Source organism: Polypterus senegalus, chromosome 12, assembly GCF_016835505.1.
Source record: "Polypterus senegalus isolate Bchr_013 chromosome 12, ASM1683550v1, whole genome shotgun sequence".
NCBI lineage: Eukaryota > Metazoa > Chordata > Cladistia > Polypteriformes > Polypteridae > Polypterus > Polypterus senegalus.
The window spans coordinates 159979435-159996386 of NC_053165.1; the positions used below are offsets into that span (position 1 = coordinate 159979435).

Consider the following 16952-nt stretch of genomic DNA (forward strand, 5'->3'; position numbering starts at 1 on the left):
CAACTTCACAAGTGTTATAACAAATCTATTAGTATTCAGAGGGATTACATGAAAAATTTGATTAAACTGATGTTTCTCTTAATATATCAGGCAAAAGTCTTTCTGATCACCCCTCACACTACATCTTTGCCACATACAGCCCATGACCAAGCTGGAAACAGAATCCAGTCTCTGTAATTGTGAGTCAGAATTAGGTATGTACTGTACTGCTCATTTTACATTTACCGTATATACTTGCAGATAAGTCGGGACTTGATTTTACTGTATAATTTCTGGTCTTTTATAATGTCGGTCGTACAAGTCGAATGCGGAAAACTCACGCTATTGGTCCAAGAGATCATGATAAGCTAACGCCCACCTGAGAGAGTAGCCACGGAGCACACGGCCTTTTTTTCCTATGTGGGTGTGGCAATGCTCCTAACCTCTCTCTCTCTCTCTGCCTTCGTGACCATACGGCAATACCCGAACAGTTCCGAAGCAACGTTGGCACTGATTTGTGTTTTTTGTATCTCACACTCTCATACACCTTTATCGTAAGAGCATCCCTTATCTATGATGGAGCGTTTGATCAGAAGAAAATATGAAGCTGGTTTTAAATTAAATGTCGTTGAAGTAGCAAAAGAAATTGGTAACTGCGTTGCTGCAACAAAATTCGGTGCATCTGAAAAACTGATGCGAGATTGGAGGAGGCAAGAAGATGTAATAAACAAAAAAAAATTTAAGTGTTGTATTTTTGAACAGGCATATAAGTCGGGTCTGATTTTATGATCGATTTTTTGGATTTTAAGATCCAACTTATACATGAGTACAGTATATACGGTAAATGTTACCCTAACATTTACCCTAACGTTCCCTTAAACTTAAGGTTACCAAATGTTTACCCTAACATTTTCCTAAAACTAAAGTTACCTACCGTATGTACTCGCGTTTAAGTTCTCCCGCGGAAAAGTAGGGACTTGATTTTATCGTATAATTTCTGGTATTTTATAATGTCAGTTGTATTAGTCGAATGCGGAAAACTAACACTATTGGTCCAAGAGATTACGATACACTAACGGCCACCTGAGAGAATAACCATGGAGCACATGGCCTTTATCTTTTATGTATTGTGCCTACGTGACCACACGGTAATACTCTATATAATAATAATCTATGATGGAGCGTTTTAAATTAAACCAGAAATTGGTAACTGCGCCGCTGCAACAAAATTTGATGCGTCTGAGAAACTGATGCGAGATTGGAGGAGGCAAGAAGATGTTTAAAAAAAAAAAATGTAACTATCGCATTTTTGAATGGCCATATAAGTCGGGGGCAGGTTTTATGATCGATTTTTCTGGTTTCAAGACCCGACTTATACATGAGTATATACGGTAATTAAAAAAAGCTATTTTTCCTTTGAAGTTTAGTTGAAATTAAAAGTAGGAAACCAGGTGTTACGGGAGAACGAGGACTCTGAATGCCTCTGTGAATTTGTTAGGGCCCCAATAAGTGTTATACAGTATATGAGTGTATTTTTTCCAAAGGTTGCCTTACTGCAAAGTCTTTACCAGTGGAATGAATCTACAGTCACTGACAGATTGAATTATGTATTAAACTGACCAAATCATAGCCAATGAAAAAGCATTAAAGGCCAGCTAAGCTGGCCTTCTATTTATGGGTTACTGGGAAAAAGGAGTTATTTTGATGTCTGGATTGCACAATGTATTTATTATTATAGCTGGTGTTCTTGAGTAGGGATCACGCATATTTTTTATTTGTTGACCATAATTAATTTTGGATCAGCAGGAAGACATTTCAGGTTTATCATAGAATGGCAATTCAGAAAGGACTGTGTCCTAGTCAGCGTCACTGTTTATACCTGTTGGGCTGTTAAGACTGCAGGACTGGGTTCAAAGGCAGCTAAAATATGGAATGTGTTTTTCGACTTGAAAGCTAATAAAATATTACTGTAACACTAACTGTTTTTGTGTTCTACTAATGCATAAATAGTATTGCCTGCTATTGCAGTTCTTGGCATTGACTGAAAAAGAGTACCGTTTTTGAGATCTCATTTTGATGGGTATAACAGATTTATCTTTGTAAAGATCAGAACTGACTTATTCTTTGCCATATTACATGTATAAAAAACAATCATTTACTGCACCTTTTAATTGACAAACCTTATTCTTATAATTATTGAAATGCTTTTGAGTTGGGTCACATGCTTCTTTAGGTGTCCATAATAACAGTCCATTTAACTAGAAACTGCCTCTGAAATTACATTTTAAGCGTGTATATTAATACATTACTTACGAGTTTAGCCTCAGTGCCAGTGTGGGCAAGTGCACCAATCTCATCATTATTGGGGGAACAACTGTGCTCCTTTGAGACAAGCGAGTTGAGCCTTTTTATCTTTGAACAGGGAGTGATATGTGATGACCTAATGCAGGACTTCACAATTCTCAGAGGAATTCATAACACTTCATTCAGCACAATTCCTTCAGTTAAATACAGTAAACACCTGCTTAAAAAAGAATTGCTTTTTGACAGAAAAAAAAGCTAATTTAGATCTGGAGCTAACTGCTAAATCAAAACTGTAAATGCTTTTAAGCAACATCTGAATGACTAATTAAAAGGCCTATTATCTCACCAAACAATGTTAATGTTAAAAATGATGCAACACAGGCAGTTACAGAGTCATTCCAATATGCTCATTTCGGTTAAGAATATAGAAAATAAAATGTGACTTGGAATTTTACTCCAGATATTATGCATTGACTATTGTGAATTACTACAAAGGACAGGTTATGGAGAGCAGCTTATGCTACAAACATCTTTGTGTTGAGGTTTTAGTATAAAAATTCATACTGCATTGGTGTGCTACATTCACCAAACTAGAACTGTAAATCAACATCAAAAGCAAAACTGCAGGAAAAGTTACTACAGTCCAAGGCACTGTACTGCAAACAACACGATCGCCAGTTCCGTCCTCCTATATAACTCACTGTGTGATTTCCGGGAATATCACTTATCTTGCATCCCAGCAGCCATGATAGCAAGGCAGGTCACAGCCCTGAACAATGTGGCAGTCCATTACAGCGGCCACTCATTCACACACCTCTCCTCACACTCATACTGGGACTAACGTAAAGTCGCCTGACCTACACACATTGGAGCATGTTGGAGGAATTGGGGGTACCCAGGGGGAAACCCACACAGACGTGATCAGAACATGCACACTACACACAGAAAATAGAAAGCCAGACCCCTGGAGCCTTGTATTGTCAGCATTAGCCACTGCACTACCATGTTACCAAAAATACTGAGCAGTCATATTCTAATTCTCTGTCTCTCTTTCTGCTTTTCACGTAATTATTCAAATGTATTTAAAAGGTTATTTCTGTCAGTTTCTCAATTCCTGTTTGTAACTGCCACATAGGTGTTGCATCTCTTTATTCATTCAGATTGTTATTACAGTTCTGATTAACTCTAATGCAACTTTGCTCCACGTACAATATGGCACGTATTCTTTTTTTGCCTGCTTAAATGGTAGGCAACCAGGAAAATAGTGAAACAGGTATAAATAAAGACACAAAGACGTAATAAGGCCATGTGATAGACCAGGGGTGTCACACTCCAGTCCTCGAGGGCCACAGTGGCTGCAGGTTTTCATTCTAACCGTTTTCCTAATTAGTGACCAATTTTTGCTGCTAATTAAATTCTTATGCTTTAGTTTTAGATAGATAGATAGATATGAAAGACACAATATAATAGATAGATAGTTAGATAGATAGATATTAATTTTAGTATAGTAGGCAGGATTAGATAGATAGATAGATAGATAGATAGATAGATATTAATTTTAGTATAGTAGGCAGGATTAGATAGATAGATAGATAGATATTAATTTTAGTATAGTAGGCAGGATTAGATAGATAGATAGATAGATAGATACTTTATTAATTCCAAGGGGAAATTCCCATACTCCAGCAGTAGCATACTGATAATAACAATATTAAATTAAAGAGTGATAACAATGCAGGTAAAACAGACAATAACTTTGTATAACGTTAACTTAATGTTAATTAACTCCACTCGGGCCCCTTAGTTGTTTCTTTTTCCTTAATTAGCAGCCAAACAATAAGGAGACACGAAACAAGCCGCCACATGACTGCGGCCATCACACAATATCAGAAAATAAAGAAAGGTCTCAGTAAGGCTGATCTCTCAAGTCACCAAAAAACAGAAAATCAACAGTTTTGGAAATGTCTGACGTGGCCAAATGAGAGCGACAACGAGCCATGGAATTAAATAACAGGCGTAATTAACAGAAAGAATTGGCTTCTCATTAAGAAATAGGTTGGAGTCTGAAGCGCCAATTTAGCTGGTCATCTTTCGGGTCGTTTCACGTCTCATTTCGGTTTGGCTATCATTTAATGAAGAAAAGAATCAATTCAGAGGACTGATTCCTTAAAAATAAAGCTATTAAAATGAAGGGAAAAGAAGTAAATTAGCAGTGAAAACTGATTACGAAAAGGGTCAGAATGAAGACCTGCAGCCACTGCAGCCCACCAGGCCTGGAGTTTGACACCCCTGTGATAGACAGAGTTACACTGCATGGTATGTTTAAAGACAATTTACAGTCCACTCAGACATCCTTAGCAAAAACTGACAAAAACGTTAAAAACAGAAAATGATTACTAACATATGCAAACAGTTAAAAATCGTTGGTGAGTAGAAAATATATGTTTCCAAGATGTAGGAATGACAAATACTAAAATAACAATTATCCTGCATTATTATTATTTATACTTTTTTATAGGACCACTATTTGTAGTATTATTTTTGTCAAACATGACTTGTTTTTCGCTTTGACAAAGATGGAGGATGACTTGTGTTAAATCAAAAAAACTAAAAAAAATGGGCGGAAGATGCATTAAATGATCTGCAGTTACGTTTGTGACAAACAGACAAAGGAGAATCTTCAAATACAAGTGTGACAGGATCTGCATTTCTGGAGCAAAAAAAAGTAGCATGGAAAACATCGCCTGCCCATCAGCTCTGAGTTGCATTCAAAAGGAAGACAATATTAATATTTCAAGGAGGAAATATTAATTAAAAATAGCATGTTATCTAAGACCAGATGGGCTTTTTTTGCATTCAAGCACATAAAAAGCCTGGAAGGAACTTTCACTAACTTTGAAAGCTGATTCAATTTTCAAAATGAATGAAGGATACCCTCGTCCACCGTTTTAAATGAGTGAACAATAGAAAAGGTGTGATTACCCAAAACTGGCTAAGGTCTTTCAATCAGGATCATCATTCTGTATGTCACCTTTGAGGCATCAAAAAGTGAAAGCAGCTGTCACACTCGTGACAAAGGAACAGTGGAAAAATGCATGAATGGAGCGACTGACCGGTTTACATTACTTTACAATGTCTTTTTTTTATTTCCAATGTTATTAATTATAATATCAATATTATTGTACAGTTGTGTCAAACTTTTCTGTTTACAGTAGGATGTCTTGAATATGAACAATTATTTGTGCTAATGATGTTTAGTAAGATTGCATGTGCAAAGTCAGAATGTACCAAAATGTGGCAATGCTGTTGTGAGAACAGTAATGTGAAAATATTAAGCCAACACAACCATTGCAGTCTGTCAGATATTGTTTACAACAATGAATAATAATAATGATAATAATAATAATAATGTAGTGCCCACTTATTAACTAGGCACATGTATATTAAAATGCTCACTAACACAGAAGTAAAGACTTTTTTCATAAAGAGTATTCACCATCTGTTATGATTAATGTATGTATTTAGTGCTAGCATACATTTGATAAATCAGAATTTAGTTCGGAAGACAGTGGTATGCAGTAATTTAGGCCTAATTTAAACTATTCTATACTACTTTATACTAATACTAATTCAGTATCCTGTTGTTAAGTCAGAAGCCTGGTATGTGAACTTAGGCCGAGGGGATGCATCTTACTCTAGTTTAGGTTAAAATAGGTTCATTGGCGTTTACTGGAAAACATGTCATAGTAGGGCAGCACGGTGGCACAGTGGGTAGCACTGCTGCCTCGCAGTTAGGAGACCCGGGTTCGCTTTCCAGGTCCTCCCTGCATGGAGTTTGCATGTTCTCCCCATGTCTGTGTGGGTTTCCTCCCGCAGTCCAAAGACATGCAGGTTAGGTGCATTGGCAATCCTAAATTGTCCCTAGTGTATGTGTGTGTGTGTGTGTGTGTGTGTGTGTTTGGGTGTGTGGGTGTGCCCAGCGGTGGGCTGGTACCCTGCCTGGGGTTTGTTTCCTGCCTTGCACCCTGTGTTGGCTGGGATTGGCTCCAGCAAACCCCCTGTGACGCTGTAGTTAGGATATATTATGGGTTGGATAATGGATGAATGGATGGATGTGTCCCAGTTATCATTACATACATTAGTGTTTAGCCTTAAACAGGAAAAGCTGGTGCAATCTCTCCCAATATGCCAGGCAACAGGCAGGCTGGCTGGCTGTCTTAAGACTCCTTAAACTCAAACTCCTCCTGGAGGTTCTGTTGGCTCCAGGCCTGCCACTACCATGCATATGAAGTTTCACGTTGCCTTGCTTGCTAAGGCAGAGACACACAACCGTGCAAAGCTCTCTGGAGTACTGAGGTACCTCAACAGCGTGAACAGTGATGATGTCAGATCAGGATATAAGAGTTAACTTGGTAGAGCCCATCACTGGAAACGATATTAAAGGAAACCTCAATCTAGTTGAAGATGAATGCCTAGCCAGAGAACTACTAGGCCGTGCTCTTTACATTTAGGGCTTAAAGAATAAGAAGCCCATTCTGGACCTTTTATCTGTAGGATGAATCCTTCCAATTTGGACAGATATTCTTTGAGAGTGAAAAGACGTGGAATTTCTTTAACATACGTCTTTTACCCTATGCAGTAATTCTTCTAACGAGTTCCACCCTATGATTTCATGTAATATTAGATGATCAGTTGTTTTTAATATTGGCTTTATAGAGCCTTCTTCTTCTTATGAAGTATTTTAGATTTCTACCCTGCTTCTTTTCAGTTTGTTCATTTTTTTTGTTTGTTTTTATTTCAAATGGTCTTTTCATTATTCTTGAGTAGCTAACCACGGTGCCATTCTGGGTAGCATTCGTTAGCTTGAGCATTTCTTTTTAAGTTTATTGATTTTCTTAACTCAATTAAGTAGAAAACAACTAATGTGTTTCACATTTATTAAATTAGAGTGATTTAAATGACTCACTGAATTCACTTCATTAGATGCTGCTGTTGTATTGTTTCATTAACCTCTCGTTTGTTTTTTATTTTTTTTTTATTGTATTCATCATTCCTGCCCTATCGAAACTTGTTTCATTTTGACAATATCTGCTTTCTCGGGCAATTCTGTGCAGTAATCAAAACGTAGACGTCAGGGGACCTTGCGTACATTTTTATGGTGAATAGCGGTAATAAACTGTATGGAAAAATCCAACTGTACATAAAACAAATCCTTGTATGAATCAAAAGTGTGTTTTCTTCTATGACCTTGATTAGGTCTCCTCTCAGAGGCGCGCCGTGTCGCTGCTTTTTCTCATGGTGGCACTTTGCTTCCTTTTACTTTGTCTTGTTAACTCTAATCAATGGGTCAGTTTGCAAGAAGCAGAGATGTAAATCAATTCATGTTTTTTTTTTTCATTTTTATAACACAATTATTAGTCCAAAACAGATTATGTGAAAAGATATATCTTATTAAGAGTACTAAGTTTACATATAAACTATCGAGACGTTTTATACTTGGCAAAGAATCATGCAGAGCCAGGATTTAAACTTCTGATTTTACATGTTGCCACGAGTTTGCACAAGTTGCCAATATTATATTTTGCCATTTCTAAAAACTGGGCATATCTGCTTCACTGCTGGCTCCTCTTAAAATATATATCTAGTCTATAAAATAATCTATAAAATATATATCTAGTCTGAATAAAACTACAGGAGCAAAACAGATGACAGACTATTAATGTGGTACTTGTGCAATAAAATGTAACGACTATACAGGTATTTGGAGGAAAACAATTACTAGACAGGGCAGCACGGTGGCACAGTGGGTGGCGCTGCTGCCTCGCAGTAAGGAGACCTGGAGTTTGCTCCCAGCGTGGAGTCTGCATGTTCTCCCCGTGTCTGCGTGGGTTTCCTCTCACAGTCCAAAGACATGCAGGTTAGATGCATTGGTGATCCTAAATTGTCCCCAATGTGTGCCTGGTGTGTGTGTGTGTGTGCCCTGCGGTGGGCTGGCACCCTGTCCGGGTTTTGTCCCTGCCTTGCGCCCTGTGCTGGCTGGGATTGGCACCAGCAGACCCCCATGAGCCTGTGTTAGGGTATAGCGGGTTGGATAATGACTGACAATTACTAGACATTTTTGAACCTATAGATTGTGTAGGGCGGCACAGTGGCGCAGTGGGTAGCATTGCTGCCTCGTAGTTTGGAGACCTGTGGTTCGCTTCCCGGATCCTCCCTTGCGTGGAGTTTGCATGTTCTCCCTGTGTCTGCGTGGGTTTCCTCTCACAGTCCAAAGACAGGCAGGTTAGGTGCATTGGCGATCCTAAATTGTCCCTAGTGTGTGCCTGGTGTGTGTGTGTGTATGCCCTGCGGTGGGCTGGCATCCTGCCTTGCTCCCTGTGTTGGCTGGGATTGGCTCCAGCACACCCTCGTGACCCTGTAGTTAGGATATAGCAGATTGGATAATGGATGGATGGATAAATTGTGTATAAATAAGGAAGCAAAGATACCCATTTAAATCAGAAAAATGCCTCCATGTAAAAGCAAATATCTTGTTCTGGAACAGCTCGGTCTTTTATAATAGCTGTGGTCATTTGACAAAGAGGTTCATCATTATGTGTTTGGCGTTATAAGCTCTTATCCTGTCTTTTTGTCTGCATTTAACTTATGCAGCATTGTTACAACATTTTACATTCTGTCACATGTACCAAGATCATAATGAGATCAGACATCATAATGATTACCAGGTCAAGTGACAACAGTCATGGAAACCATTGTTAAATTTACCGTACTGAATTGTTATATATGGCACTTTTATGAGCATACACTATAGACGAATAGAGATTCCTACAGGTCTCGTAGCCAGACAGATTGATAAATGTACTGTACGTCTTGATTAATTACTACGGGACAATCAGTCTGCAAAATAAGAAGAAGAAAAGTTCATCACTTTCTCCTAATGCTTACCAAGTAGCTTACTCTAAAACTGTTTGAACGGAAATTCTGGTAAAAGCCTTTGCTGGTCTACCTTGCCTGGGATCCTGGTGCCACAGAGCTTATGCGTGGATTGGATGGCAGCCCAGTGAAAGACGCTGTCAGCAAATCTGGAGGAGATCTCCACCAACCAATAACAGCTGACTGACCTTCCTTCATTTTTTTTTAGAAGGCAGTTGAAGACAATGATGGAAAATGGCCATGACACCTATTAGAAAATGAAGATATATTTTCCAAATCATTTTCAAAAGAAAAAAAAAACCTTTTGAACAATTAAGACAAGAAGAATAACCTCCCCAATGTTTTACTTCCCATATGATGTAAGCATTGGTCTTCAATTACTAGGCTCAGTAAATGGACGCCTTCTGTCAGATAAAGTGCACACTTTACATTTCAGAGTGCTTGTCCTCTATTATGGAGCCCTAAAGACTTTTAAAAAGCTTTAAAAGGACGGACCTCCAGTGCTACGATATCAAGCTCTCAATAAGTGCAACTCTGGCTGATAAAGGAGCACCTGAAGAGAGGAGATTTGATTTCATTCTTCTAAAATGCTGTCTGTTACGCAGTGCAATTTACTGCTTTACAGCTGGACATTTGACATCTAACATCTACCTTCCTGCAATAAATTTGTTTTGTTTAATTTTGTTTCAAATAAGCTGTTTAAATGACTTTTTTATTTGTCATGTTGTTCAAGTAGTATGTTTTCATGAAGGGTGTATCACGTTTTGTCATTAAAACACCAATAGAGAAGTAACGTTTAGAAAGATATATCATTCTCTTAAAGGAATTTAGCCAACGAGCTGGGAGCGTTGTTGGATAAAATGTCAAGTATAGGGGTTAGTCAGGGTTTTTTTTTTTCATTTTATTTATTTTTGTGTTCTTTTGGTTAACCTCTAGTACCCCACTGTTTCCTTGCTCTTTGCATCCTGCTTGCATGCATCACTTTTCCTAACCAGAAATCTAACATTCTTCAGAAACAGGCTTTCTTTTCCATCTGTGCATGTTCCAACCTGCTACTGACACGGCACAGATGTCATCCCATCCCGCTGATCAAGCCATGAAACAGTAATCTTTGCCACCCTTTTCTCACCTACTGTTATGAGTCCAGCAGCTCAGAGTCTCAGGAGATGGTGTGTCGCCTCTGATCACTTCTGCACAACAGCCAGCACTCGCCCTCTCCTGTTACGATGTCTGGGTGATAATAATATCAGTAACACCAGAGAGTGCAAAATGAGCCAGAAATGGTCTTTCACTTTGTTCCAAAAAGCCAAACAGGTGTGCAGTTTGTCTCAAATAGTCCACATCACCCCCATGTCCCTTGCCCTCTTCATCTGTTTGGCGTTTTGAAACACGTGTGCCCCGGGGTTTTTAAAAAACGGCTTCTATAAATTGCTTCTCTACTGTATTCATTTGTTTTTGGGAAGCTTATGCGACACAAATTATTTGACCACAGTAATGTTCTGGATTCGTTAGAATAAATTGATCAAAAAAAAAAACAAAAATAACAAATTTGTCCAGACATAAAAATTTGAAAAAATTTCATGACAATGTTTTTTTTTTCTTCAGCGCAGGACAAAAACATAAATGTCATGGATTCAGAAAAGAAAATCAGCTTTGCAGTTTTATCTCTCGTACAGACATGCCATACCATAATTATCTTTCTCATACTTGAAAGCCACAGTTTGTATGCAGACTTTATACATTTAATTTTGCACTCTTTTATAAGCTTCAAGCAGCTAACATTTCCTTTTTTTAGCTTTTGCTGGTTTAACCATTTAGCTGCCAGAGGTCTGAAATTCACTAAATTGATTGCGTAACAGCGGAAGCGACTCCTTCAGTAATCTGTGCTGGAGTAACATTGGTAAGAAGCATTAAACAACGTATGACCTTTTTACAAAATGCAATAGTGTTTCTTACTTCAGTCACTATAGGGCTTCCACTAGCAGAATTGTGATCTAGAGCTTTGGTCTTCAATTGTTGTTCCTGATGTACCATTCAAAGAGCATTAATGAGAACCAACATATAAACAACGCCTTTACCACTTTCTGTAATAGCAACAGGCCTAATAAGACACCTACATCGTTTTTTTATTATTATTATTAATTGTGAACTTGGCTTTCGCAATTTCTTTTCCTTTCTCAGATACACAAGGATGCAAACTGTTTCAATTGTCTAAATGTTGTACCATTGCTTTAACAAGTCACACAAAAACAACAATAATCTCTCTTATTACAAAAAAAAATCTTGGGAGGGAGACTAGGGAGACGAGACGTGATCTTCTCGGAAGACGATTTGTCATCCCGCGAGAGACACTTTAACGTCACGTGAGACAACATTTAAAACAAGTTCACGGACATCTAACCTAGCAGTTGTTGGATTGCTGCTGACAGACACGCTTCATGTGCTCCCAGCTCTTAAAATAATGACAAGCAACAAGCAGAACACACTGCTCACCAGCAGCAGCAAGCCAGCAGATGATATGACCGCTTCTCCTTAGCATGCGTTCAGCCCATAATCCCCCCTTCCTCCCCAAACGCAAGCGGCAGAGATGCGAAGTGGCAAGAGGACAGCTGCTGTACAGGCTTTTAAATGATCGATGCGCAGCGTGACAAGCAGAACACACAGCTCACCAGCAGCAGCAGCAGAAAGACAGCAGATGATCCGACCGCATCTCCTTAGCATGCACTCAGCCAACCCCCATTTCACAACGTGAGCAGCGTTATACGTCCTGCGAGAAGGAGATTTAACCACGGCCTGGGCCGGAAATAAAGGAGAAGTATTGTTTTGAAAAAGGGAGACGAAACGTGATCTTCACGGAAGACAATTTGACGTCTCGCGAGACAAGGCAGTGAGACAACATTTAAAACAAGTTCACGGACATCTAACCTAGCAGTTGTTGGATTGCTGCTGACAGACACACTTCAAGTACTCCCAGCTCTTAAAACAACGAAAAGCAACAAGCAGAACACGCAGCTTGCCAACAGCAGCAAGCCAGCAGATGGTATGACTGCTTCTCCTTAGCATGCATTCAGCCATAAAATGCAAGTGTTAGAGATGCAAAGTGGCAAAAAGGACAGCTGCTGTACAGGCTTTTAAATGATCGACACGCTGCACGACAAGCAGAACACACAACTCGCCAGCAGCAGCAGCAGAAAGACAGCAGATGATCCGACCGCATCTCCTTAGCATGCATTCAGCCAACCTCCATTTCACAACGCAAGCAGCATTATACGTCCTGCGAGAAGGAGATTTAACCACGGCCTGGGCCGAAAATAAAGGAGAAGTATTGTTTTGGAAAAGGGAGACGAAGCGTGATCTTCACGGAAGACAATATGACGTCCCGCGAGACAAGGCAGTGAGACAACATTTAAAACAAGTTCACGGATATCTAACTTAATAGTTGTTGGAAAGCTAATGCCAGACACACTTCATGTACTCCCAGCTCTTAAAACAACGACAAACGACAAGCAGAACACACAGCTCACCAACAGCAGCAAGCCAGCAGATGATATGACCGCTTCTCCGTAGTGTGCATTCAGCCCCCCGCAAAAGAACCGCTGCTGCACAGGCTTTTAAATGATCGACACGCAGTGCGACAAGCAGAACACAACTCGCCAGCAGCAGAAAGACAGCAGATGATCCGACCCCATCTCCTTAGCGTGCATTCAGCACCCCCACAAAAGAACAGCTGCTGTACAGGCTTTTAAATGATCGACACGCTGCGCGACAAGCAGAACACAACTCGCCAGCAGCAGCAGCAGAAAGACAGCAGATGATCCAACCGCATCTCCTTAGCGTGCGATCAGCCAACCCCCCTTCACAACGCGAGCAAGATTTAACCACGCCCGGGGCCGGAAATAGTGCATATGTAACAATTCCCATGAAAATAACAATCTCTTTACTGTAAATTGTATATCCAGTAAACCAAACCCGGGGATGGGCAAGCGAAGCGAGCAGGGGGCAGAGCCCCCTAGTCTTTCTAAAGAATGGAATACTTTATTATAGTAGTTACCTTTACATATGTTAGTCATAGAAAAGGGAGACAGCAGCAAAAAATATAGTTTACCTAAAGCGTAATATACCCAGGAAAAGCTAATATAAAAATAAATTCTCATACTCATGCCATTTTCTGTGGGTATAACTCAGGAGTTAAAGGGGTCCTATGCCACATCACAGGTTATTTTGTTGCTTTAAATAATATTATTGTGTTCTCTGCCAAAAACAATACTATACAAAATAAAGGAGTGAGTGAGGAAAAATGGGAGACCATATGATTAAAAGTAGTTAGAGCTGCTGAAAGTGCTAAAACGTTTTAGTGATTAAAGCAAGTCAAACAATTTTCCGTCTTTCAACTTGTTGTTCAGGGGATGAAACAGCCCCTCAGGCAAATAGTGTAAAAAACAACCCAGACGTAACTGAGCTCAACTCAACAGTTCAATGCACATGCAGTTTACTTGTTTGTTCTGAAAAGCCGTTCTATTAGCAAACTAAGAGTTAATACCTAGTAAAACTCGAACTCTGGATCTACAACGCTTATTACAGCCTTCTTCAATAATACACTACACTCCAAGATATATGCGTATAAAACTGATGCTATGTTCACACACATAAAATCCACGCAAACTAAATTTGATTTGGGATCATACTTTGATTTGAAAACCACTGCTCTAGAGTTCATGGAGGTTACTTAGTTAGCGATGTGGCCACCTAGTGCGTGAAGTGTAAAGCACAAGGCTTTCTGTTAAATCCATACTTTTTGTCCCTGAACAAGAAATTCATGTGCAGCTTCTCCATTTGCAGCAGTGGGGAAGCAAGTGCTCTCTGCTGTATTTATAAAAGCCATGTTCAATATACCCCAAATTGGAATAAGTGGGTTTCAAAATGACTGACCTTTACTAGTGATGCAGCATTTGTAAGTCTATAGTAAGCATTCTTCCTGAAAATACAGGAATACAGTATGGAATATCAAAGTGTAATACGGATATTCCATAGTAGATGCATGTGTAAAGAGCAATACCTGTGCGGAATGATCTGCGCCTTATTGGAGCAAAACTTTCTTCAGGGCATAGTCCAGACCTCACATTTGCATCCAACTGGTTACCGGTATTCATTTACTGATTTAGCAGAAGGCTGGAGGTAAATGAATTGTTGGCATGAAACATCGGCATCCTTCAGACAGCAATGTGCTGAGAGTTCACAACAAGATGCTAACAGATACCCTCAATGCCACCCTGGCTGCTCTTATCCTTGCTGTCTCCTGCTGCCGGTGGAGCCCCATTGCACTCTGGATGTTGTATCTCCATTCCCATAAGTCTGTCTGATACAAGCTCTAGGCCATGTTGTATCTCACACAGAATCGAACGCCATTAATGTTTCAGCGCATGGAGCCCCCTTCCCCAACACAGGATGGTGGGCAGGGAACGATTGGCCTACCCGATATTCAGCAGGACCCCGGAGGAAATATGTGAGTAACCTGTTTTTATTTTCTCTCATTTTCTTGCTTTTATGTTAGGATATGCTCTTGGAATGCTGGTGGTGAAAGATGTTGTATTGTGCTGATTTTTTCATAAAATTATTTATACCACCTTTTTTGTAAGCCTTATCTTAAAATGTGCACCAGTTGGTAAAAATATTTTCCAGTCTCATAATTACCATTGCTTAGTACTTTTAAAAGGGTGGTGTTGTGTGTGATTTAAGTTTATACCAGCAAAGACCAGAGTGTTAGTAAAATGAATATATGCTTTATGTGATCCTCAATTAGATAAGCAAGTCATAATGTGGATGGATGGATGGATGGATGGATGAGTTAAGTTGTCATTTTCAGCTTCACTGACTCCTACTAACTTTCAATGCGACCAGACATTAACTTAATGACTAATCTATGATTGGATAGGCCACTTTACCAAGTTAGGCTGTATTGTGTAACCATTTTGTCTTATTCGCTTGAATCTGAATATGTCTTTTAAATTTTTGTGACCAAACACTAACTAACAAAGGTCTATATTCTATTCTTTAGTATAGCATTTTTAATAACGTTACCATTTGACTACTAAGTGTGATCTTCACCGATAAGGTACTATAAGCTAACCTCAGTAAGATATTTGGTGTAAATTGAGCTGCTCTCTGTCTGAGCTGTGAAATGCAGTCTATTGTGTTAACAATACAATGAAAAGAGTCTTAGATAATCACAATTAAAGTCATTCTGATACACAACTGCCTTATTCCCTGTCATTTTATAAAAAACAAAGTACAAGAAAGCGTGATAAAACTGTACATAGTTAAAGAGTTATGTAAGTCAACGTTAAAAATTGATTTTTTTATATAAAAATAGAACTCTAAACTTCACCTGAAATCAACGGAAATAAACATCAGAAAATCTTAAAAAAGTCACTGAAATTGGATGGATGGATGAAATTGATTCTTACTTAGGCTTTACAGAACTGAAATGTAAGAAATAAATGATGTTAGAGTTACTCGGGTAGAGCTGTGAGTCCCCAAACACACTCCTATAATAAATATGACTTATGTTCAAGTTTATGGTCTTACATACAAATACAATAACATCGCTTATCAGAATTTAGCATGTATAGTCAAGAAACCAATACTTAATATTTAAATTCTTACTTTGTCTTTTATTTTTCTTTTCCTCATCATGTAAAGCACTTTGAGCGACGTTATTTGTATGAAAATGTGCTCTAGAAATAAATGCTCTTGTTGTTAATATTTAATACCCAACAAAACACTCAATACCAGTTTTGGTATTGAAAAATATTACTTTAACCCCTTGTTGCCTAAATTTATTTACAATTACATAAAAAAAGAAATTATTTGTGTTTTTGCTGTCAAGCAGATTCTAAATTAAGTGGAGATTGTTAATATGAATATAGCACACAAGCGAACAATAAGCTGGTACGTATTTTTATGTTAGCACAACTTTCCTCAAATTTGGACAACTTCTCGAAATTAGCAGCCAAAATCCATGTTCATGGCCACGCCAACACTTCGCTTCCATCAGGCGGATGTAATTTCCACTATGACTGCTAGATGGCGTGACCAGTGTTTCCAATACGATCCTTGGTACGTATCGAATACGCATCGACCGGCATTGGCGGGACACATACCCCACTTCGGCTACATTCAGGCCTGAAGCAGTTTGAAGCGATTTCTCGACAATTGTCTACAATAAAGTTGGTGTGAGTAAGAAGATAGTCCTTATACTGTTTGATTGCTCTCACTGCACTACAGAGTGTCTTGACTGGTGGCATCACAGTGTCACCGCGTGCCATTTATTATGCTAACTCAAATACACACAAAAGAAGGGCCAACCAGAGGCTGCGACATGAGAACAAAACACTTCCGATGTGGCTGGCATGTGACATTTTACAATAAGAGTACAGTATACAGTGTGAAATTGCTGGCTACTGTATATTTGATCAAATCTCTATGGATTGCTACATGCATGCAGATATATGTTTAAAAAACGTAATACGTAAAATTGCCAAACTAGGAATTGGGACAGCCACGAACACAAACACCTAAGAAGTCTGCAGAGAGTGAAGCTAACTGCATTACACTTGTTTATTGCAGAGAAAACGTTTGTCAGACCATGAAACCTGAAATGTTCATTTTATCTGAAAATGTGATGAACAGCCTTTTTGGCCAAAGATAAGACCGTATGCCCTTACAGGAAATTACTT

At 38.9% G+C, this 16952-nt stretch overlaps 1 protein-coding gene across 1 annotated transcript in view; it reads left to right on the forward strand.

Moving 5' to 3' along the window:
* LOC120540050 (voltage-dependent P/Q-type calcium channel subunit alpha-1A-like) overlaps positions 1-16952 on the forward strand; it is a 514575-nt gene that overhangs the window by 461560 nt on the left and 36063 nt on the right. The window contains exon 45 of the mRNA XM_039770511.1: positions 14610-14719. Coding sequence (XP_039626445.1) covers positions 14610-14719 — 110 coding nt within the window. The remainder of the gene's footprint in view (positions 1-14609; positions 14720-16952) is intronic.